The sequence below is a fragment of the Falco naumanni genome, chromosome 6 (genome assembly GCF_017639655.2).
Source record: "Falco naumanni isolate bFalNau1 chromosome 6, bFalNau1.pat, whole genome shotgun sequence".
NCBI lineage: Eukaryota > Metazoa > Chordata > Aves > Falconiformes > Falconidae > Falco > Falco naumanni.
Genome location: NC_054059.1, coordinates 41,973,774 through 41,996,857, shown reverse-complemented (window position 1 = coordinate 41,996,857; position 23,084 = coordinate 41,973,774). Strand labels below are relative to the sequence as shown.

The following is a 23,084-nucleotide window of genomic DNA, read 5'->3' as shown; positions in this document are numbered from 1 at the left end:
CCATGCATATACAAGTCCAGCAGCTGTCCAGATGGTCCCCCTGGTGCATACAGGGCAGTTCTAGCATGTCCAGCATGGGCCCTGGGTAGAGGATATGCATCAGGTGTGTCCTGTGAGGTATCTAGCTGAATACAGCTCTGCTAAGTCAGAGAGGTTTCTGTGAGCTCATGTGAAGCAACTTTCTGCTTGCCCTCTCTGCCTGTCTTTTCAAATGATTATTTCCTTTTCTGTTACACTTCAGCTGCACACTTTTGAAGCCAATGTTTTCTTTTAGCTGGTTTTTAGCCCTCTTGTAAACTGTATTACCCTGTATAGGTGGCTGCAGATGCTCCTCTGAGAACCCCAGCATCCGTCATTGGCACAGTCAATGGCATTGCCTTCTAAAATCTTATTTTATGGTCATTGCCATGAAAAAACTCTCTGCTTTCCAAAGCTGCGTCTTTTGATACTATTTGCCAGAGCTGTCATAGTTTAAAGAAGTGAGAGGTTAAGCAGCGTTTGAAGTCTGAAAGCGCTGCTCTATGTTCAGGCTATTTTAGGAAAGCATTGCAGTAGCCCTTGAGTGTGGCAGCTGAGAGCAGGTTTTATTCCTCTCGGAGGAAGCTGAGGCTTCTGCAGCTTTTGCTCATGATTCACAGAAATGGAAGCCAGATGCTGATGGCCTGACTTGGCTGAAAGGTGGCCAGTCAGGCTCCTCAGAGTAATGAGGCTGATATCAAAACCGTCTGCTGTGTTGGGACCTATGAGGTTACTTGCCAAGTTTTTCTTCACGGTTCTGAGAACTACAGTTCTTAGTCACAAAATTCCCAGACCTGCAACTTCAAGAAAAAAAAAAAAGCCACAAAACCCCCCAAATCCTGGACTTGCAGTAAAATCATTGTAAATAACAATGATTCTGCTGTAGCTACTGTCAGTGACAGTACTAATAGTGCATTTAGAACCAAAACTGAGGAGTTTCATTTTAAAAAGTGAAGAATAGCTCACGGGAATGAGTGTAAATGGCACTCATGTGTGGTGTTCAGAATATTAAAAGAAATGGTTTCTTATTTAGGTACATAAAAGAATGTTTAAGAGTATTACTTTAGATTTTTGGGTCCAGATTCAGGATCAGTGAAATCCAAGTCTGAGTGCCCTCTGAATCTCCTGCATAGGCACTTCTGAAATCCCAGGCCCAGGCAATAGTTGTTGGGTATTACAGCCTGCGAATGGGCTAAGATGGGGCTCAGGCTCACAGCGCTGAATTTCAGAGTCTGCAGAATTGTGAGGGGCAGAAAGGCTGTTAATCTTCTCTCTAACCCACCCTGTGGCCACTGCATCTAAGCATGATGTTTGAGCACTGGTATTGTGGTACATATGTTGGTGAGCACAAATGTGGCACACTGTGTACACTTCAGCAACCAGCATCTTGTTAGCAATGAAATGATTTCTTACAGCTCATACCTGAAAGCAAAAGGGTCTCTCTAGGGTAAACGGTGGCAGCTGCTGTTGTCTGTGGCTTCCCCTGGTCCTGAAGCTGCATTGTTCCTAAGGCTACCCCAGGTATGGATCAAAACCTCCCGATTCCCACAAGGTCTGCAGAACTTGGCAGGCAGGGGCTGGTATCTCTTTATTCTCAAAGAACCTCTAAAGCAATTTCCAATGATATTCTGTCTGGATAACCACTTTATTTTTAGTGTCATTTGAGTTTTAATTCCTAGTCTCTTTGTCTTCCTTCCTCTCACCCACTTCCCTCTTCCCTTCACCCGTGCCCAACCCCATCCCCATCCCCATTAATGAATCCTTCTGATATGCCCAATGTAACACCGTGTTGGGGAGGTATGGCTACTGCAGTATAAAGAATAGAAAAGTCTGGGAAAGCTACACCAAGAAAATACATAATCAATGTGTCTGAAATTGTTCTGAGATGTGTTTTCTGTTTCCCCAGCGACCACATGTTTTTGCTTTTACGTAGAAGGCACTAAGAAAAATAATTAAATCATTTACATAAACTGATGTTTTCATTGGCTATAGCTGTGCACCCTTATTCTGCGCTAAACAAAGTCATGGCTTTGCCTTGGCAACATATTTAACAGCGTTGTGTTTGGTTTGCAAAAGAGCTATTTGCTTTTCATATCTGGACAACTGATGTATGAAACACACAGCATCCTCTTGGCAAGAGGGAGCTCTCCCTCTATCTTTACCGCAGCTTGAAGAGGGCTTGCTGTGGCTGTGCTTCCCTGGCCCACCGGTGCTTGCTGTTGAACAAGCATATTTGAACTTCCTCTTCCCCCTCCTGCCTGGCCTTCCGCAGTTTCTATGATGTTTCGCCCTGAGGATGATGAATCACTCACCTGAGGTGTTTGTGCCTCTCCCTTGTTCCCACAGTACAACCTTGTGTGCGGCAGCGCCTGGATGCTGGACCTCTCGCAGGCTATCCTCAATCTGGGGTTTCTGGCTGGCGCGTTCACCCTGGGCTACGCTGCAGACAGGTACCGTACAAGCACTGCTGTCCGATCTGTTTGGAGGTGAAATCACTTGTAGTGTCACCTGCAATAAACATGTGTCAACACTTTGGAGGTTTAATTCATTTTGGATAAACTTCCCCAGCCTGGGTTAACAAATTCCAGCCAAATGTGATCTTCACTTCCTTTTGGGCTGGAAACGTCATGCGATCGTACTTATTGATCCTGTTTGGGCTGTGAAATATCATAGAAAGAGCTTTTCTTGCGGTTTCCGATGTTTTCTGTGCGCATCTGGACCCAGGAAAGGCAGAAGGGCACAGAAATGAAAAGGAAGCGTTCAGAGGAGTTTTCTGGACTGGCATTTACTGACAGATGTTTAATAGGTGCCATTGATGAAGAAGGCAGCCACCTGAGGAGAGAGGGAAGGGACTTGGCATGGTAACTCTCTCCATTCACAGGCTGGACTCGTACACTTACCACCGAAGTCATAGCTCCCTGCAGCCAGTCCTCAGCCCTTGCTAGGGCTGGATGAATATCAAGGAAAAGATGTGGGTGATACTCAGACTTGAGCAGCTGACCCACCCCAGAGCAGGGTGTCCTGCAAGCCCTACCTTGCTCTTAGGGTAAAAGAGGGAGCCTGGTGTGTGTTTTGTGCTGACAGCTAACAGTAGTCAACCTCTGTGTTGACTGAGAGCAACACTGATAATTTCAATGGCAGAGCATATTTTTTTTAGTTCATAAAGTCCTTTCTTTCTGCCTGTTTTATTTTCCTTTGGTGTCTGTAATAATAACTTAAATATGATTTCTTTTTAGGCAGGAATACTTACAGAATTATCTGGAATGTTATCTCAGATAATGAATTTTGAACTAGCAAACAAAAGTACTTTCAAGGAAAACTCCATCTTTCCAAGGGATATAGTAATAATGGAAAAAGTAAGGTGGAAAAAATGCCACGGCACTGGCTAACTTAAGATGTCTCTGCTCAGTGTCTGGCTGGGTGGTTGTGATACTAGCACCTTAAGACTGGTAAGAGTAGAGATATTACAGCTAATCATTAAAATAAAATTATATGTCTAGGAGTACTTGTGTATTAAGCAGAATTTAACTCCTGTACACTGAATGTTGTACACTGATAGCACTGGGGGAATGTGCTGCAGCCAGACCTTTGCACTCTTGCCTTGTTGACAGCACTCGAAAGAATGGACCTAGTTGAAAATACCCTGATTCTTGTCCTGCATAAATTCTTCCCATCAAACCTTTTGAACAAAATGAACAAACAAATATTCTCTCAAATACTCTTTGTTAAGATAAACAGCTACATCAGTTTTCACAGTTTCTTCTTAAAACAGCAATAATAACAACGAGAAAGAGATCAAAATGGAAATTCTAGTTGTGATCCAAGGACACGGTTGCCATGAAACTACAGGGAGATTTTGTTGGGTTTGTTTTTTTGAATTACAGCTTACCTTGGGCACACCTATTAATAATGTCATTGTTCACTGGAAAATGAGACTCATAATATGATAGGCAGACTTTGAAAACAAGTGGTCTAAACCTAAACAAAACACTGGAAAATCACGTAAAGTATTTAAAGAAGAAATTACTTTCACAGATCTGGCTGTAATTACTATTAGGAGACAAATTTGTGAAAACAGAAATCCCCTTGAAATAAGTTGCCCTTATTTCAGTTGGATCAAAAATCTGAATTGTAACATATGAGCCATAGTTTAGATACAAAACGACAAAAATAGTTTCCAAAATAAAAGGGGGCCTGGTGATGACATCACCAGTTTTAAAATTAGTGACATAAAAGTAATGATAACTACTGCAGGCAAAATTGTTCCATATCCATATTCAACACTGTGAAGATTCAGGCAGCCTTCCTTTGGAACAAGGATGGTCAAAAGGGCACTTTCAGATCTAGCATTAAAACGAGGTGCCAGAAAAAAAATGTATCTTTGTGTCTTTTCATGATTTTCACTTTCTTTTCCTTTTGCAACAGATATGGCAGAATCCTAATCTACCTGCTCTCCTGTCTCGGGGTTGGGATATGTGGTATCATAGTGGCATTCGCACCAAACTTTACTGTATTTTTGATCTTCCGTTTTCTCCAAGGCGTGTTTGGCAAGGGAACCTGGATGACATGCTACGTGATTGGTGAGAGCTGTTATCTTCTTTTTTTTCTGGTTAGGAAAAGTGAGGGAATTTTGGAGGACAAGGAGTCGTAGCTACATCTGCTCTTGTTAATATTTTTTCTTGGAAAGAAAGCACTGGCCCTGGGGTCAGCCGACAATGATTAACCCAAGTCCATCCTACTTAATGCATTTGCCTTCCAAGACAAGGTGCCTGCATGCAAATTGTAATCTGTCATCATCCATAGGCTGGGCACATGCCAGAACAAAATATATGGGGAAGCAGTCATGGGCCTTTGTCCAGATCATGCTAGAGATCTTTCTAGAAGCTAAACAGTACAGTGTTTCCTTACCTGACAGTGTCTGCTAATTGACTGGTACAGAGATGGCCTCTGAGAATAGCAGCAAGTGTAAACACTTTCTGATATTCACTGCTGATACAGGATGGAAATGGGCAGCAGTGTACATGCCTCCCTGACCTCATAGGATCCCATGGAAAAGAGCGAGCCAGAAGTAATGCATGAGGACAGACTATCAAGAGTGACAGAACTGTCCAAGCTCTTCTTTTGTACCCATCACTGTGGTACTCGAACATTCCTGTGAGCAGCTGGCCACAGGCGACTCAGTAGCAATGCAACACTTTCTGTTGATGTTATTTAAGGACTTTTATGGCTGTCTAATCTACGGACTACAATGGGGAGGGATTAACTTAAATAATTCAGAGGTGAAGGTGTGGAATATGTATATATAAAGGTTTTCTGATTACACAGAAGATCACCAAGAAAATCAAAACCTACAGAGCAAGCTCCAGATAAACTGGATACACAAACAGGGACATGGTTAATTTTGGCAGAGTCTGAACATCTTCCACAGATGCTCAGAGGAGTTAACTGCTTTTCCTCACTGGGACAACAGATGTTTGGATGGCTGCTCCTCATTCTTTAGCTGGGAGGCTTTGCTCAGTGCCGGGCTAGACACCAGGGTCTGCATTAGCAGTATTTCCTGAAAAGGGAAAGGGATGGAAAACTTTTTTTATAAATAGCATCAAAACAGCAGGGATCCAGACTCTTTGATAGGTTATAGTCATGGCCCAGCAATGAAATGCCTCGCACAGCAAACTTACTTTTCATGAGAAAAGAGTATTGTTGTGGCATCTTGAATGACTGCCAGGTTCAGAAAGGGAAATTCTTCTTCAGAGCATGAAATAGCAAGACATTGAGAAAACCATCCTAGTAGATGAGACATCAGATTTACTTAAAAAGAAAACCAGCCATTCAGCAATCTATTGTGATAATCCAAAACACAGTGATAACATCATTATATAGTGCAAAAATTTATAGTATTGCTGTAGCCTCCAAGGCCTGTGACAGTTTTTTTTAATTCCTAGTGGAATTTAGATGAGTGAGAACAGAATTACAACCACCTGTAAACAATTACAGTGAGACCTGGGAACACCGTGGTAATGCATGTGCAAACATAACTCTCTAGCCCTCTCAGCTTCTAAACACCTCGGTTTTCCGGGAAAAGTTGCACTGCTGAGCAGCTCAAGTCCAAGATCCCACAAAAAGCCCAGAAGCTGCTTTCTCCTTCACTACCAAGCACATAGCCTAATTTTAAAGCGAGATCTTATCCTAAAACTTCGGTAAGTGCTCTAACCAGCAAAATGTTTTATGACAGACCCATGGCTTCCTTAAAACGGCCAGGTTTTGACAGAAAGGAATGTTTTGCAATGGTCAGATCGGAGTATACGACTTTAGGGAAAGGTTCAGAGATACAGGATCCCGAGGGACAGTGGATTACTGAAGCCCTAAGCAAGGTGCTTAATTCTTGGACAAAGTGATTCCTTCTAATTCCCTTCAGGGGATCTACTCTTATATCCTGGGATCACCCAGAGTATTTACCATCCTGACATCTTTTAAGAGGCATATACGGATCATCGTTTTGGTTGCAACAGGAGGATGGTTGCCATTAATACATCTCTCAAGCTACTGGTCTGCGCTTCAGTAGTTTATTATCTACCTAAGAAGCTTGTTGTGAAAAAGTTAACCTTAGGAACAGAGCACTTTGAAGTGAGGCCAGCAGCCCTCTAGAGAAGAAGTTCCCATGGCAGAGGAACACACAGTACAGGTTGCCTAAGAGACCCTTTCTTTCTTTCAGATTTATACTCAGAGCTGATATATGTAACCATGAAATTTATAAGTGTATGATTGTAACTGTTGTATTCCTTAGCTAGGTTTCTTGGGTTATTCATATGTTAATTACGTCTCTCTGGAGCTAACAGCTGCTTTAAGGAATGCAATGTGTTCCAAGGGCTGCTTCTTCCAAACCTGGAAATGATCGGTTGAAGTCAGTAGAGAAGGACAGACTGGTCTGCGCTTCAGAAGCACAACAGGCTGACCCAAGAACCTCTGTTTGCTTTTACATACAACCCAGCTCTTCCCAGGCCAGGGCTGAGCAGCCACCTTTAGGCAACAGAGTTGCCCCTTAGCCATGCAGACATGATGAATGCTCAATGAAAGTGGTAATGGTGTCATATCTCTCTGCATTGCCAGCTGAAATGAATCACTGCTACTTGTAAAATTGTGTCTCCTGTTTTCTGTGTATAATACACCAAGGTAAAACCCTCTGCTTTTACACTGAAGACCAGGTAGAGGTAACAGTTTTGAAACAAGTAAGAGACACTTCATACATTGCTCATCTCAGCTATGGATGTCATGGCCATTGGGGTATTGCCAGAAATATGGGCTCACATGGGTTTCGAAAGTGATTAGACACATTCACAAATAAAAACCCCACCAAGGTATTAAGAAAAACCACCACCACCACCAGTTATATTTGTTCTAATAAATAAAACAAACCGTGGACCATACCTTAGCCCTCAGAGCAACCAGCATGGTATAGCTAAACTCTCCTCCCCACAGATGCCTTGTCCATATTACCTGCTGGGAGCAGGTGCTGCCTGGAGGATCCTCTAGTCTGGGGCATGGGCCAAAACTGTGCCAGGCAGAGTGATAACAATTTACTACTAAGCATGATCATGATGCAGTCTCCAAGCCTGGTTCTGGCCCTATTTAATGCATTAGCAAATATGCAGTCAGAAACCCCTCTAGCTGAAGAATAGTGGGTGAATTGATGAGGAGGTGTCACCTGTGCTTGCCCTCTACAGTCTCGGTGACAATTTTACAGTGCTGAAGGCAAGATGCTGGTCTAGGCAGACTTGTGACCTGATACAGTACTATCCTTCCTTATGCTCCACCACTAATATTTTTATTTCAAGTTAGACTTGTTTCTGTGTTGTTTATTTTGGCTTTCTCTCTGCTCAGTGACAGAGATCGTTGGTTCTGACCAGCGGATTGTTGGGATTGTGATTCAGATATTCTTCACCCTGGGAATTATGATTCTCCCTGGAATTGCGTACTTGGTTCCCACCTGGCAGGGGATCCAGCTGGCCATTTCACTGCCCAACTTCCTCTTTCTGCTCTACTACTGGTAACGTCACAGTCATTGCTTTTGTCATTATTGCTATTGTTATTTGAGCACCTTGAGACCCCTTCTGTGGTCCCAAGTCTCCAGCGTACAAGATGATGTAGCTTAGGAAAAAGATATTTGCATATTGTTGATTTTGGCATTTTAAATTCTTTTTAGTGAATCTCAGACCTACATTACTTTTTCTGCCCAGGCTTTCCCTCTCTTGTCAGCCACAGCTGGCGCTTCATAGAACCCTGCTCTATTCCCCTTTAGCCTGTGGCTCTTTACCTGGTTGACTTCACCAAAGTCTGCTTTTTCCATCAGCCATGGGACCTCACCTATACCTCTAATTATGTACTCAGTTCAAGCCTGAGCTTGCCCTACAGCTTCCATGAACTGGGCAGTACAGCTAATGAGTAAGCAGAGCACTACGGCACAGTGAACATCTGTCCCAGTGGAGTGCCTCCATCCTGTGGGCTGGATCCAAAGAAACTAATCCACAGCCCTTCTTCCTGTATATTGTTTTCTTCAACATTGCCTATTATGAGCTTTTAAACTGTGAATCATGTTAATCCTAGGCCAGCAGAAAGTGAAACACCAGTCGGTAAAATTGCTTTGTGTTTGGTTTATACAATAGATACACATTCAGGTGGGTGTGTGTCTATCTTACAGTGATACAGCTAGAAGTTTCCTGATTTGCCTGTACTTGATGCTACATGTGTTTAGTGTTGACTTTCATTGCTCTTTGATGTTCTAAAGGCACCTTCTTTGCTTTGGTTATTGTATTTTGACATCCATTGTGCAAACACAATAGTTAAATTTCTTATTTTTCAGCTTTGCGGAGTGCTGATGTAGTTTATTTTCTTCTTTCTTGCCCACAAGGGTCAGATATTTTACAGGAAACTGACTGGAAAAGCAGTCCACAGAAGAATTTCTGTATCCCAAAGACTGAAAAATCAGTATGTTGTGTATTAATACAGGCAAAAGGCAAAGGACTTTGTTTTACTTCTGATGTTAAAGGGCAAACCCTCTACTTATGACTTTTGTGTTCTTACAGGGTGGTTCCTGAATCTCCACGTTGGCTCCTGACACGCAAAAAGGGAGAGAAGGCATTAAAAATCATGCACAGCATTGCAAAACACAATGGGAAATATCTCTCACCACATTACTCAGAGGTAATGTCATCTGTTTGAGCTAGAGGTTTTTTTCTAATCTTTCTTAATCTTTTGAAGGTTCACTTGTGTTAAAATGCATTCTTTTTATCTGATGGGCAACGCTCTTGAAGTGTCACACCAGGACAAGACTGTCAGTCCCATATCTACTTTGTTAATAGCAAGAAGGTAAAAGTGAACTGGCTGGAAAGACATGGGCTGAAAAACGAAGTTTGCAAAACAATGAATCAGATCTTTCATTTGCAACGCTCCTACTTTAAAAACTTGTGGGAAATATCAGAAACTAGCCTGAGGGCCAATGGTATTTCACAGCAGCTGCTGTTTTAGCTGATAGAGTGAGCAGAGACAGAAGGATCCACTTTGCTGACTCCTTTGCTAGAACTTGTTTTATAACTCAAAGAGAAGATGATGTAGAAAATCAGAATTTAAGTATAAATCTGCTTCCATCCCAATAGGGGGAGAACATGCCCCAAACTTCAAAACAGGGGAAGCACTGTCTGAGATCAGTATTTACAAAATTGGACAATACATGATAGAATAATAGTCCTTCGACAAGTGGTTTTGACTGAACCAAAAGGGCTGACGTTGTGTCATTGCAACATTTGCCTGTTCTGCATTGGGTAGCAATGCCTGGCTCTCAGACGTGTTTACTGTGGCATTGGCGTTATGGTTCACTGACGACAACAGATGTGGACAAGGTTCCTGTTCTGTAACAAACCATGTCTGGAACCCCAATGCTAGCAATAGTAGTGTTAGAAGTCATTATCTGAACGAAGGAAAAAAGCTATAAATTGTTAGCACACAGCTAACACAGCCCAGAGGTGGCATACTGGATACACTACAAGTATTTCAGGAAGGTGAGAGTTTATTGAAAAAAAATGACCTACATAAAATGTCTGTCTGTCAGTATACAGTAGTATTTTTTGTGCCTACATACAGACATATGTATATACATGAATTTTTATGCATATACAAAATGACCATGTGTGACTTTTACCTAACTTTTCACTGAGACTAAAGACAAAGACTTTGGAACAACAGCTTTTGGAGGAGACTTATGTGTCCTGTCCTGTCAGGAGGGAATATCATGATGCGTCTGCTTTGTGACAGGTAGTTGGCAACCTGGGGTCCCAACAGCTTGGTATCTTACCTAGGTCTTCCCCATTGCTCTTCTTAAGCAAGGGAGAACCTGAGAATTTAGCCCAGTTAATCCCCCAAAAGTGGGGTTACTTCACCAAAATCCTAGATGATAACTGTGGATGAAACCCAAGCAGTAATTGTGGGAACTCTTCTGAAACATCAGATAGCTATTCCCAAATCCAGAGGATTTTATTTACCTGGTGAGAAACAGCCTCCATAAATCAGCCAGCCTAAGCAGCTCTACTTATTCAGGACCATTCCTGCTATAAATACAGACCTTGCATGAAAGTGCACGCAGGAAGAGCTATGTGGCAACAGAAAGAGTATAGAAATGGCCAGTTATTTTATACCAGTATGTAATTATCTTTCCACTTCATTAAGTACATGTTAATGACAGTTCTGGCAAGGTAAAGTTCACACAACAGGTTCCACAGAGAAGCTGGGCCCTAACCTATAGTATGCTCCCTAGCCTCTGGGATAATGATTCTGTAAAGTCAAAACTGGAGCTATTAGCAGAGATGATTACGCTGAAACATACATTTCCACAGCCAGCTGCTTTATTCATAAGCAGCAAGTTCAAGTGTCATAATGTCACTATAATGGTATTTCTATAACTTTATGTTCCTCAAGAGAGCATGCAAATATTAATGATGGGGAGGGAGGGATGTCAGGGAAAAAAGTTACATATAACTTCCTTGGCAGGATATACCAAATGAAACTGTTGCACATTAGTGAAGCAACATGACAGAAGGAAATTTGATGAGCAGTAACAAGCTAGGCCAGCAATTAGTGAACCATTTTTCTGATGGATGCCAAGGCAGCTCTGTGATACCAGCCAAGATCAGGAAATCACCCTCAGCTGTCCCACAAAGCAGAATGAGCTTTGTTTATTTAACATCTTTGTCAATAACATGGGCAGTGGGATTGAGTGCACCCTCAACAAGTTTTCTGATGACACCGAGCTGTGTGGTACGGTCAACACGTTGGAAGGAAGGGATGCCTTCCAGAGAGACTGACAGACTTGAGAGGTGGGCCCATGCGAACCTTCTGAAGTTCAATAAGACCAGATACAAGGTCCTGCATGTGGGTTTGGGCAATCCCAAACACAAATAGAGACTGGGTGGAGAACAGATTGAGATCAGCCCTAAGAAGGACTTTGGGGTGTGGTTGACTAGAAGCTGCATGTGACTGGCAATGTGCATTTGCAGCCCAGAAAGCCAACCATATCCTGGTTTGAATCAAAAAGTGTGACCAGCAGGTTGAGGGACGTGATTGTTCCCCTCTACTCCTCTCATGTGTCCCCATCTGGAATACTGCTTTCAGCAAAGATCTGGGGCCCCAAGCATGAGAAGGACATGGACCTGTTGGAATGAGTTCCGAGGAGGGCCATAAAGATGATCAGAGGGCTGGGGCACCTCTCCTATGAAGACAGGCTGAGAGATCTGGGGTTCAGCCTTGAGAAGAGAAGACTCCAGGGAGACCTAACAGGGGCCTATGAAAGAGGGACTTTTTACAAGGGCACATAGTGATAGGACAAGAGGGAATGGTTTTAAACTGAAGGAGACTAGGTTTAGATTAGATATAAGGAAGAAATTCTGCCCTATGAGGGTAGTGAGACACTGGAACAGGCTGCCCAGAGAAGCTGTGGATGCCCCATCCCTGGAAGTGTTCAAGGCCAGGTTGGATGGGGCTCTGAGCAACCTGGTCCAATGGAAGGTGTCCCTGCCTGTGGCAGGGGGGCTGGAACCAAGTGATCTTTAAAGTCCCTTCCAAGACAAACCATTTCATGTATCTATGATTCTATGGATTATTGTCCTTGGCTGGGACATACGCACCAGTGAGATTCACCCGTCCTGGTCAGCATTACCTAGTGCCAAGTGTGGCCCAAGATACGTAGCAGGAAGGTTGCGCTGCTGCAGGTCTCCCTCCACATTCAGCCCTGCATTCCTACACACACTTCCCCTCTTTAAACATTAGCATTTTCAAAGCATTATGCCAGAATGGAGATGCGTGTCTTTCCCTGTTTTTTGTTTTAAGTTAATTTATTTTTTGTCGGAAGTGTCCCTGCTCATGACCCCAAGCCACTTGCAGCTGCAGCAGATTAACCTCCACACATGTAGATTTGTGCTGGATCTGTTCCTTGGGCCTTTTTAATATACAATGTGTGTCATCCTTGGTGCTGTGCCCAGAGGAAAGACAGCATCTACAGGAAGCACATTAGTTGTGAATCGAGTGTGTTTCTCACATTAACTCACATCAGACTTCTCTTTCATGAAACAACAGAATTTCAGGTAAAGTGCTGTGGGTGTGGAGGATCAGGGAGAAGTGAGAGGCATCATCCATCAGTGCATTTTGGCTAAGATTTTCCAATACATCTGTCAAAATTCCATTAGCCAAGTCCCTTACATGGCTCTGGATGTAGTAGCGTTGCATTTTTATTGGCGTGCAGAAAATACAGATGACCTCTGTATAATATTTGCTTTTTTGCTTTGTGAGTTATGACACTGGTACAGTTCAGCTCTACCCAGAACTCATTAAATTAATTGTAAATTATGAATTCTTTTTTTCCAGTTGCTCATAATTTTACTAGCATGTTTTTTTTATCAAGCTAATTTTTCAATTCTTGGTCTCTGTCCAAAAGCAGAATGGGCTGCAACCAGCTGAGTGAGAGCTGCTTCTTGAGAAAGTTGTGGACCAAAACCCCCTCTCCCTTTATACACACACACACACGCACACACACACACACACTACAGATGTATGTAGACATATATATTTCTAGTATATGTTAACTTACATACATATGTATTATATACATGCATGAATGTACTATCCTGTGCAGAATTAAGCATGTACAGAACTATATGTCTGTGCTATGAGGAATCTTTAAAAATTATTGCCAAAAAAAAATATGTAATTTTTCTGGGACATAAAAATGTCAGGAACCTGGTTGTAAAACTTCTTCCAGAGTTTTCAGATAGCACATCTTTGTAAACATGGTTCCTGTCATTGGACTCCTGACTGCGCTGATGTGAATAGCAAAGCTCCCCTTGACTTCCAAAGAACAAGAAGAGGACTTTTTCCCTACAAAGATCTGACTTTCCACAGTGATTTTTTTTTTTTTATTTTTTTTATTCATCCATAAAAAAATGCTCAGTGATGCTTTGGGTTATTATGCCTTTATCAAGACAAAAAATATATTGTAGCACCTGTGTTGAATTTATCTTTAGTCCTTTGGAAAACTAAAACTGTATTTGCACAAAGTCACAACTGATGGCTGGCAGCCTGCTTTTATAAACACAGTTGTGGCAGCTTTATAACTGTAATATGAGGAACTCCAAGAGCAGTGCAGAAACCCAGCAACCTCCGCCTGCCCCACAAAGGACTCTAGCATGCAGCAGAAGTAGCAGTGCTTTGAAGAAAACTTCTGGCTCTGGTTACAGAAGAAAAGTAAACGGGAGTGGAAAGGACACTCAAACAAATGTGAGGTTTCTCTGTCCACTTAAGAAGTTTTGTGCCACTCAGTTACGAAGAAGTCATGTGTAAATACATCCAGCCAAATCTCACTGAAAAACATCTGTGCTACTTATGATACAAAAAAGAAATACAGGGTGAAAGCTTTGGATTGAGCTGACGAGACCCTTGGGCCATGCCTTTGGCTTCACTCGTCTTCACACCATGGATCTCCACGTTCTCATATGCTTCCCGGTCCTTTCACCCATGTCTTCCCACCAGCCAGGGTTGTTTCCTTTGGCTCCTGTGCCTGCGTGGGCAGCGGGTGCTGTGGTGGTAGAGAGGGATTTACTCCTCTTTCTGGTCTCTTAGTCCTTCTTTCAGAAGGAGGGCCATAACTGAGAGTCAAAGCAGCCAGGCTGCCCAAAATCCTCCCAAAAAGGATGCAGCAGGTTTTAACTCCATGTTTCCCACAGCTGCTTTGAGAACTGATGGCAATCCCAGATGCAGCTGCCTGTTCATGGGCAGTCTCATGGTTTTTCCCTGCCTAAAACCACCTCTGTCATCTCTTCCTCATCTTCCTCACCCATGAAATGAACATAGGAACAAAAGGCCTGCCACCTGGCTTGGACATCATGGTTACAAATGACCTCCATTAATGTCCCTAATCCCTTTTTGGCCCTGCTAATATTCTGGCCTCACAGTATCCTATAGCAATGAACTCCAATGCGTAAACAAAGACTGTGTGAAATCTTGCCGTTTTCTGTGATTGTTCAACCTTCCAGCTGATGATTTCATCAAGTGCCCCATTGTGACTGTGTTGGAGGAAGCTGTGAACAGATTTACCATACTTTGTAGGCAGTATGAGGACCATGAATTCATACTTTGCAGGATTTTTTTCTTCCAGGATAAAATCCATGTTCAGCACAGTGCTTGTGTATTTTAAGACCCTCTGAATTCCACCTATTGAATGTTTTGTAGCACCTAAGTGCCTTCACAGATCTGTTCTTTCTCTCACTCCTCTTTTCTTCCTGCTGTCCAGCTGTGCCACCAGCCATGTTCCCAAGCCCATTGCTTGCTGCTCACCCCCTCTCTCCTTGCTTCCCTCAGCCCATCACTTTGCACTTCCTGCCATGGTCCCCTCCTCTGTCACCTCTGGCAGAAGGAAGCTATGCTCCCAGTGACCCTGACGTGACAATGACCACGTATTGCCTTCCAAGAAATTCCCGGTCAACAGCAAGGAAATAATTTTTCCATTCTCAGGTCAAGACTGAGGACTTTTTTTTTCATCTTTGCACAATCACCATGAAGAAAAGCCCACAGCCATGTCCAGTCACAAGCTGTTTCCTGTATCTGCACCCCGCTCTGGAGTGCAGCAAGCTGGCGGGCGCATCAGCACCTTTGCTTGCTCGCTGGACTGGAATATTGCTGAGCACTGTGTTTGCATAGAAACTCTGCCCCAGTGCCTGCCTGAGCCCCACCAGCTGACTCTGCTGCTCACTTTTCTCCTCAGATCACCGTTAGCAGCGAGGAGGTCAGCAACCCCTCCTTTCTTGACCTGGTGAGGACTCCGCGGATGAGGAGGAACACACTCATCCTGATGTATGCCTGGTGAGTGCCCACATCAGTCCAGCTTGGTACGAGGACAGTGGGTTTTGAAGAAAAATTCCCTTGTGACTTTTAGGGTTTTTCCAGCTGCCAGCAGCCATTTGTTTGCCTCTCAACAACTTTTTTCTTTTGCTGTTTAGGTTCACAAGTGCCCTGATCTACCAAGGGCTTGTCATGCGCCTAGGAATTGTGGGAGGAAACCTCTACCTAGACTTCTTCATCTCAGGAGCTGTGGAGCTGCCAGCTGCTCTCCTCATTTTAGTGACAATTGATCGCATTGGCCGGCGCCTTCCCTTTGCAATAAGCAACATCGTGGCAGGAATTGCATGCCTCATTACTGCCTTCTTGCCAGAAGGTAATTCCCGTCCCAACATCAAGCTCTTTAGGTCAATGGCTTCTCTCTGACACACCTTAAGCAAGGACAGCAGGCCACCCAAAACTAGAGATAAAAGCAAAAAGTGTCTGGTGATGCAAGCAGCACCGCAGTCAGGGAACAACATACCTTATTTGTTTATAGATTTCCCTGGAATATGCAATGGCTGTATCTTTGATGAATGGTGAGCAACAGCTGGGTGTATTCTTAGAAAGAAAAAAAATATTATGCCCCCGTACAGTTTTTGAAGGCAAATGCAAGGGAAGAGTATACAAAGATAAAGGGAAAATACATTCCCTGACGTGGAAGACACTTAGTGATGTAAGCAATAAGTGATTTAGCTGAGGAAGCTTGGCAGTCTTCCCATTTGCAAATAAAGCAATGCAAACCACAACATGATGTAGGGGCTGTGACAGACAACATGATTATTGCCCTGCCCTCACCCTCCCAAGAGTTTGGATAATGTTAAGGGGTTGGAGGAAAGATACGGCTTTTGATTAAGTCATTTTTATCTGGTTTCAAGAACAACTACAAGGTCTGATACTGCACAAATCTTCCCAGAACTCCTGCCTTTTCTTTAAATAGTTTTTCCTCCTGTGTATTTTCTTTGATCCGTGGGGAAGCATTTGGACGTGCTCGGAAGTGGATGTTACTATATCAGCATGCTTTGCCTTAGTGTAGCTGGGGACTGGACGCTGAATGGACATTAGTGAGGCTTATTCCTCCCCAGGGACGTTACTGTCAAAGTAAGGGACAGTCCTGGCCAGCCTTAGAGGTTTTAATTCCTGAAGTTATACTGTGGGGCAACTGTTCTCCTAGAGAAGAGCCACGAGAAGCCATTTCAAGAGTATGATGTCCCCATGAAAACAGGCAGGTTTGTCGTGAGTGCAAAATGAAATCCTTCAAAGAGGTGTGGTTTTCATCTCTGTCTCAGTTAAGCTGCCTTTAAGGGGACTCCTCAAAAGGCAGTTAAAATTAATACTGTATGCTTAATTAGCTTCATTGCTTTAACAGAAGCAGAAGTGATGGAGAAGGGAAAAGGAAGATCAGGTCTGTTCCTGGTGCTGGCACTGGTGGCTGTGTGATTGTGCCCTGTTGTCACTTGTTTGCATTTATCATTTTGACCACTGAAACCTGTGAAGACAGACTAGGCTGTCCTGGTGGATTTTCCCCAGGTCCTCACATCTGTGTGCCTCTCAGAAGAGCCACCACACAGCCAGTGGATGCCGTCTGCCCTGTGCTCCAGTGGCAGCTCCCTTGACACAGGGCACATCAATTCAGGCACAGAGGGCCTGGTCACCATGTCACCTGCTGACTTTGATAGCATCATTTTCCACCTGTTAAAAAAGTATGACGGTCCCACTGGGACAGCAGGGACTGAGGAATGTTAATTGCCTGGAGCTAGGGCTGTTGCAGAAAGAGGAAGCGAAGAACAGCTCAGTGGAATTACTCCTGCAGGACACCTGCCTCCAGTTCCTTCATGTATTTTTGGGCACACCATCAGCTGAGCGTGGTGTAGCAGGTCTGTGGTTAGAGCAGGAGCATCATGTGGGGCTGGTATGGCCTGAGTGAGGGGAGACAGCGGTAGCCTGGAGCCAGCAGGATGCTGCCACCAGCCTGTTCTCAGTAGTGCCAAAGTGCTGAGGGGACTCTGCCCAGGCAAGGAGAGGACAGCCTGGGGATTAAGATAATTGCAGATGGGACACCTGAGGTCCAAGTCCTGCTTTCAAAAGAAGTCTGTTTATACAGATGGGAAAAGCTGCACCAGCAGCTTTGTGAGATCTCCATCCATGCTGGGGTGCTTACACAGTTTGAGTCTCCTGGCAGAGGGAGGAGGCACATGGACGTCACCCTCACCTTGGGGACTTGATGGACTGAAGGGGTGCCAAGGAGACAATGTGGATTTGTTTTGTTCTTTCCAGCCTTTTCTTTTCTTACAAGTGTTTGAAAACAGACCTTTTCAGGGCAAAGGCAGTGTCTCACAACATGAGGTGAAATTTGGTGGGGGTTTGTTTGGTTGTTTTGGAAGGGAAATAACCCCAAGTGTGACATTTTTGGCTCAGAGCAAACCGAAATGTTTTCTTGTTCTTCCTATTGAAGTTTTGAGAAAACAGTCACTGCCAGAGGCCTCTCCAGTGGCAGAGTTCCCCTTCATGCCAAGTCCAGGGTCATTATTTCGCTCGCCTCCCTGTCTGCCTGGTCATGACCTAAACCATACAGGAGACTGTCCTCTCCCAAGGGCATTGCAGAAGCGCTTATTGCATTCCTTGTGATGCTCCTCCAAAGGCCACTGGCTCTCCAGAGAGGGCACTCAGACTGCTGGCATGGCTCTGCTCTGCAGTGCAGATGTGACCATTCCACCTCCTGCTGATGTATAAGGGCAATTAGCACATTCATGACCTACCAGTCATGTCAGGTACCAACAAACACCAGGGAAGGGAAGGGGGAGGATGGCCAGGAGTAGCATTATTAGGAGTATGTCTAATGTGCAATGGCTAGACAAATTATGAAGTGTAGTTGGCTTGCACTAGGGAGAATTATTTTAATGTAGTATCCCTGGAGGTATTTAAAAGACATGTAGATGTGGCACTTAGGGACACGGTTTAGTGGTGGACTTGGCAATGGTTTTTGGTTTGTGGTTTGTGGTTGTGGTTGGGCTTGACGATCTTAAAAGTCTTTTTCAACCTAAATCATTCTGTGGTTCTATGCACCTTTAGAGGTATCTTCTTTGTTGTCAGAAGGCTTTGGGAGGTGACCTACCAGTGTTTCTTACAGCATAACTTCCCTATAGAAATAAATACTCCTTTCCAGAGCTCAATTTGGTTATAGTCATGGAAGCTTATAACATTCGTTCTCCCATCCATGCTGTTATGCTCCACCAGCATCTTGAATCAACCATCTAGAAGTGATTTCTGATTCTCCAAAGCAGCCTTGCATGATTCTGGAAAGCAATAATTGCCAGTATAGATTGATATCTACAGCAGTGGCCTCTCAGTCTGATTTTCACTGATCCAGTGTTTCTGTGATGTAGCTTCTGCTGACAGGGCCTGGGGCTCTCAGAAATGCTCTGCTGGTGCACCAAAACATGCTTCACTGGGGTTTCTTTTGAATGAACAGATATTCCATGGCTCAAAACGACAGTTGCCACACTGGGAAGACTGGGCATCACAATGGCTTTTGAAATCGTCTATCTTGTGAACACTGAATTGTACCCTACAACACTCAGGTACATCAAAAGCTCCCAGGAATCTTTCACCTTTTCCCTCTCCTTTTCCCCATTCCCTGTTTCAACGTTGTTTAGTAAAACTTGGTTTTGTCCAGAATTTCTTAACTGAATAGCCACTGCTCAATGTGGATGGCATATACTGATGAGATAATTTTGGAGCTAAGTCTACATTCTGCTCCTCAAACTGCTGGTTCATCAATTTGGCAGCGCTTCTTAAATATCTGGCACTATTTTTCTTTTGCAGAAACTTTGGTGTCTCCCTGTGCTCAAGTTTGTGTGACCTAGGTGGGATCATAGCCCCATTCCTGCTTTTCCGGTTAGCAGCCATTTGGTTGGAGCTACCTCTAATTATTTTCAGTAAGATTTGATCTAAAATATACTTTTGGTTTAAATATCCTCCTCCTAATAGGGCTTTTCTTTTGGAGCAACAGTGTACTGTGTGGCCTCGTCTACCCCTCAGAGCAGCCCCTCTCAACCTTCATGCCCAGAGCTGAATGGCAAAGGGGTGAAATGTGGGTGATTTCATGGCACACGAAGAGCTCAAGTCTGCTTGGGTAACTTGGTTGAAGAAGCATAAAAGAAACTATGTGAGGTGCTTTAAGACTGAGAAACCTTACAGCTAAATTCTATAATTGCAGAGAAGTAAGCTTAGTCTCCCAAGAGTAGAGGTTAATGTCCTTTAAAAAATACTTGGTTTAGGTTTTTTGGTAGTTAACAGTTATGACTATGGATGTTGTATTAACCATAACTTTGTATTCCTGTTGAACTCTTTTCCTCAGCTGCGTTTTGGAAAAAATGAGCCCTGCAGAGTAATTCTGTGGGGAAAAAAAAAATTATTTCCAACAAATAAATGGGAGTCTGTGGCTAAACCAGACTTCCAGGAGATACATATTACTGAGAGAAAAGCAAAAGGGATAGGGCAGAATAAGGAAATTTGTGCTATGACAACTTCAGCTGAAAACAAAATGGAAAGACAAAAGACATTTTAAAAGATTACCATTATTCCAAGACATATATATATATAAGTATGGTGTTCACATTATTTAATTCTAAAATTCTGCTGCTGCTGAAGGACATATGAATTCCCCTTGTTGTGAGTACACAGCTACAAAATCAGAGAGGATCAGAGAGGACTGTCAACAGTCAGGCAACATTCTAGTTTTTGCTCCAGCCCTTCTATTTTGTACTTCTTACAGTATTTAATAGATATTATATATAATCAATATATAATATATAATTAATTATTGAAAAAAATAATTAGTTATTAATATTGCATTATTATTTCTATGCAGGAAATTATTCTAAAATAACCACTCATGATGAACTATTTCAGACTGGCTCTGTAGATACAGAAAATGCTCTTTCCCAAGGATGAATTTTTATTCTGAATCACATAATCTGCTTTGGCCATGGATACACAAAGATGGTATTTCAGGAAAATCTCAGTGGTCTCAAGAAAAACAGATGCATCTACATGATCCAGCCCCTTGAACAAAAGCAGATTTATTTTATGTGAGAAACACCATCCTGTTTCCAGTGCAGTTTGTATGCACTTGCCCATGTGAACTTGCCTCAGGTTTTTTACTTCTAAGATCTCCTTTTTGGGGCAATTCAGGCTGCAAATGAACTGCTAGCCCTCAAGTTATTTTTTGTAATAGGTTAAATTGATGTAGCATAAAGGTGCTTGATAAGAGTAGGGTAATCACAAGTAGCTGTTTTACTTTAAAAATCTCACTTCGACCTTTAAATAAACTGTCCTCAGTGGATAAGCCCTGAAAATAAGAAAATTAACAATTTTCTTGTCACTTTCATAACTCTTCAATGTCTATTGCAGGTATTCTTGCAGTTGTCTGTGGGCTCCTGGTCTTGCTTTTACCAGAGACAAAAGGCATCTCTTTACCAGAGACAGTGGAGGATGTAGAACAGCTTTCAAGGTATGATATGTATTTTCTTGCTTCTACTTGGGTGGGGTTTCCTGGGGGCTTTCTCCTCCAACTTTATCAACTGTCATAAATTATTGATGTTTTCCAAGTGTCAAAGTAAATTCCCTAGTCAGGTTGATATTATGAGCAGGTAGTGTTTTCCTCAGTAGAAATGTGAACTTTTCAGTACCACTAGGGCAGATTGTTAAAAAGAAGTGTGGGGATAGAATCTGTACTTTTCTCATAAAGACATGAAGTCATCCTATGCACCTCTAGAAGCAGAATGTAATAGAATGCCAGAGAGATATTGCAAAGTATAGCCTGCAGCTCTGCTCAAAAAAACCAGGCATTACTTAAATCAAAGCATCCTGTGAGGAAGGGCCCTTCATCATGGGAGCACTCTCACCATTTGTGAAGTTATTGAAAAATCACACACAAGGTGAATTTATAGCTGAAAAGTTGTAGGTGCCCAGCTTTCCCACCCCTGGCACACACAAGCCAGACTCTTCACTGCACTGCAGGTGTGCACGGAACAGTTACACCTTGGCTAAATTTCTTGAGGAGCTAGCACTATACATTAATGTTTCGAGCAGTGACTTTGGATATGACATAAACAACTTTTGCCTGTTTCAATGTACAAACTAAAGAAAGAGGAATATTCCTATGCAGAAGGTAAATGTTCCAGTACTGCAGCTTGGACTACAACTTGGACTACATCCTTTCTGGTTTCTTTCACCCTTATACCCCTCTCCCCTTCTGTTTCTTCAGCCATTTTGGTATATGTGGCAAGAAACGGAAACACCGGGACACCAACTCTTATATTTGACCTGTGAAGGACAGCACTGAACAAAGAACTGTGTTCCCATACTGGGAATTTGTTCTTTACATGCCACCACTTCAAAATTTGCTGCAAAGGATGGATTAAACTCCATGTTCTTCTTCTAAGCACAAGGACGTTTAAAATAAGCAGTGTATTTTTCTATAAATATGGAATAAATTCTTTTTTTTTTTTTTTTTTCTGAGTGTGCTGTTTGAAGGATGGGAGCACTCTGTGGTTTTTGGTAGACAACAGAACAACTTTAAAAAGATGCACTATCCAGCTCAGTGAGCTTTTATTTATTTCTTTATCTGAGCCATTTGTTTATTTCTATTGTTAGCATATACCTTTGGGTGGTTTGAAACAGTACTGTTTGTTTAAGATTTGGATGACTTTGAGGAAGAAAGAATTAGTATTTCAACCTATTCTCTTTTGCCTCTGGAGAATCTGGACAAATAGGTCTCATGGCTCAGAAAGGAGAGTGCTGATCAGGGCAGCTCTTTCTCTGGTTGGGAGGGATGGGAATCAGAGGCATGCATCAGGAGACCCTTGCCCTGGTCTGATCCTCCCTCCCAGTGAGCCCCTGCCACAAAACCCCCGCTTCCCCCCTGTTCAGGGGCTTTCTGAAGTGTGGAGCAGCCCACCTCCTCTCCTTCCCAGGGCTTTATCCCAGTCTGTCACATCCTACACACAGGGCATTAGCTCTGCAGGGCAGGTTGTCCTGCTGCCCATTAGTGCCTCCCCTCAGACACAGCTGGGGCTCATGTGACACCCTATTGTCCTGTCCCCTGGCCAGAGACCCCCATATCTCCAAGGGAAGGGCTTCTGCCTGCTGTCCCCTGTTGGCTGCTTTTCCAACCCACTTTTTCAAGAGCATGCTGATTTTTCCCCTTCTAAAACATGCCCTCTGCACATCCCTGCAAACCAGATTCCCTCACCCTGGCCACTGCCAAGGTTACCTGCCATTTCTGTCTTCTGTCCATTATTATTTGTCATCTTTCCGTCATGGAAATAAATTATTTGGGTTGTTTTCAGGGATGTCAACTCTCTTGGGAAGATGGGCAGGGGTGAGATGAGCTTTGGTTATGAAGGAAAGCGTTAACTGGTCCTGGTTGTTTGAAAATGAAATGTAGCAGAATAGCTTGACTCTGTGGCTCTGCAAGCAGACAGCAGGGACAGCCTGCCCTCACTGTGAGCTGTATGACCTTCTTCATCAAGCACTGGGTCCTGGCCACTGACAGGTAAACAATACACTCCTTACAGTGAAGGACTTGAAAAGATGTGGTGTTCAGAAGGTGTGTTCTATTACCAACAAAGAATTAAAAAAAAAAAAAA

At 43.2% G+C, this 23,084-nt stretch overlaps 1 protein-coding gene across 2 annotated transcripts in view; it reads left to right on the top strand.

Moving 5' to 3' along the window:
• The window catches only part of SLC22A3 (solute carrier family 22 member 3), a 32,653-nt gene extending 10,710 nt beyond the window's left edge, over positions 1-21,943 (top strand). Inside the window, exons 2-11 of one of the 2 annotated variants that reach the window (XM_040597333.1) lie at positions 2,365-2,468; positions 4,444-4,598; positions 7,897-8,062; positions 9,099-9,216; positions 15,317-15,414; positions 15,552-15,766; positions 18,902-19,010; positions 19,255-19,367; positions 20,845-20,944; positions 21,701-21,943. In XM_040597333.1, coding sequence (XP_040453267.1) covers positions 2,365-2,468; positions 4,444-4,598; positions 7,897-8,062; positions 9,099-9,216; positions 15,317-15,414; positions 15,552-15,766; positions 18,902-19,010; positions 19,255-19,367; positions 20,845-20,944; positions 21,701-21,758 — 1,236 coding nt within the window. In that variant the 3' untranslated portion in view covers positions 21,759-21,943. Of the gene's footprint in view, positions 1-2,364; positions 2,469-4,443; positions 4,599-7,896; positions 8,063-9,098; positions 9,217-15,316; positions 15,415-15,551; positions 15,767-18,901; positions 19,011-19,254; positions 19,368-20,844 lie in introns of both variants that reach the window. The other variant, XM_040597331.1, reaches the window with a different exon arrangement.
• The last annotated feature ends 1,141 nt before the right edge of the window (positions 21,944-23,084 follow it).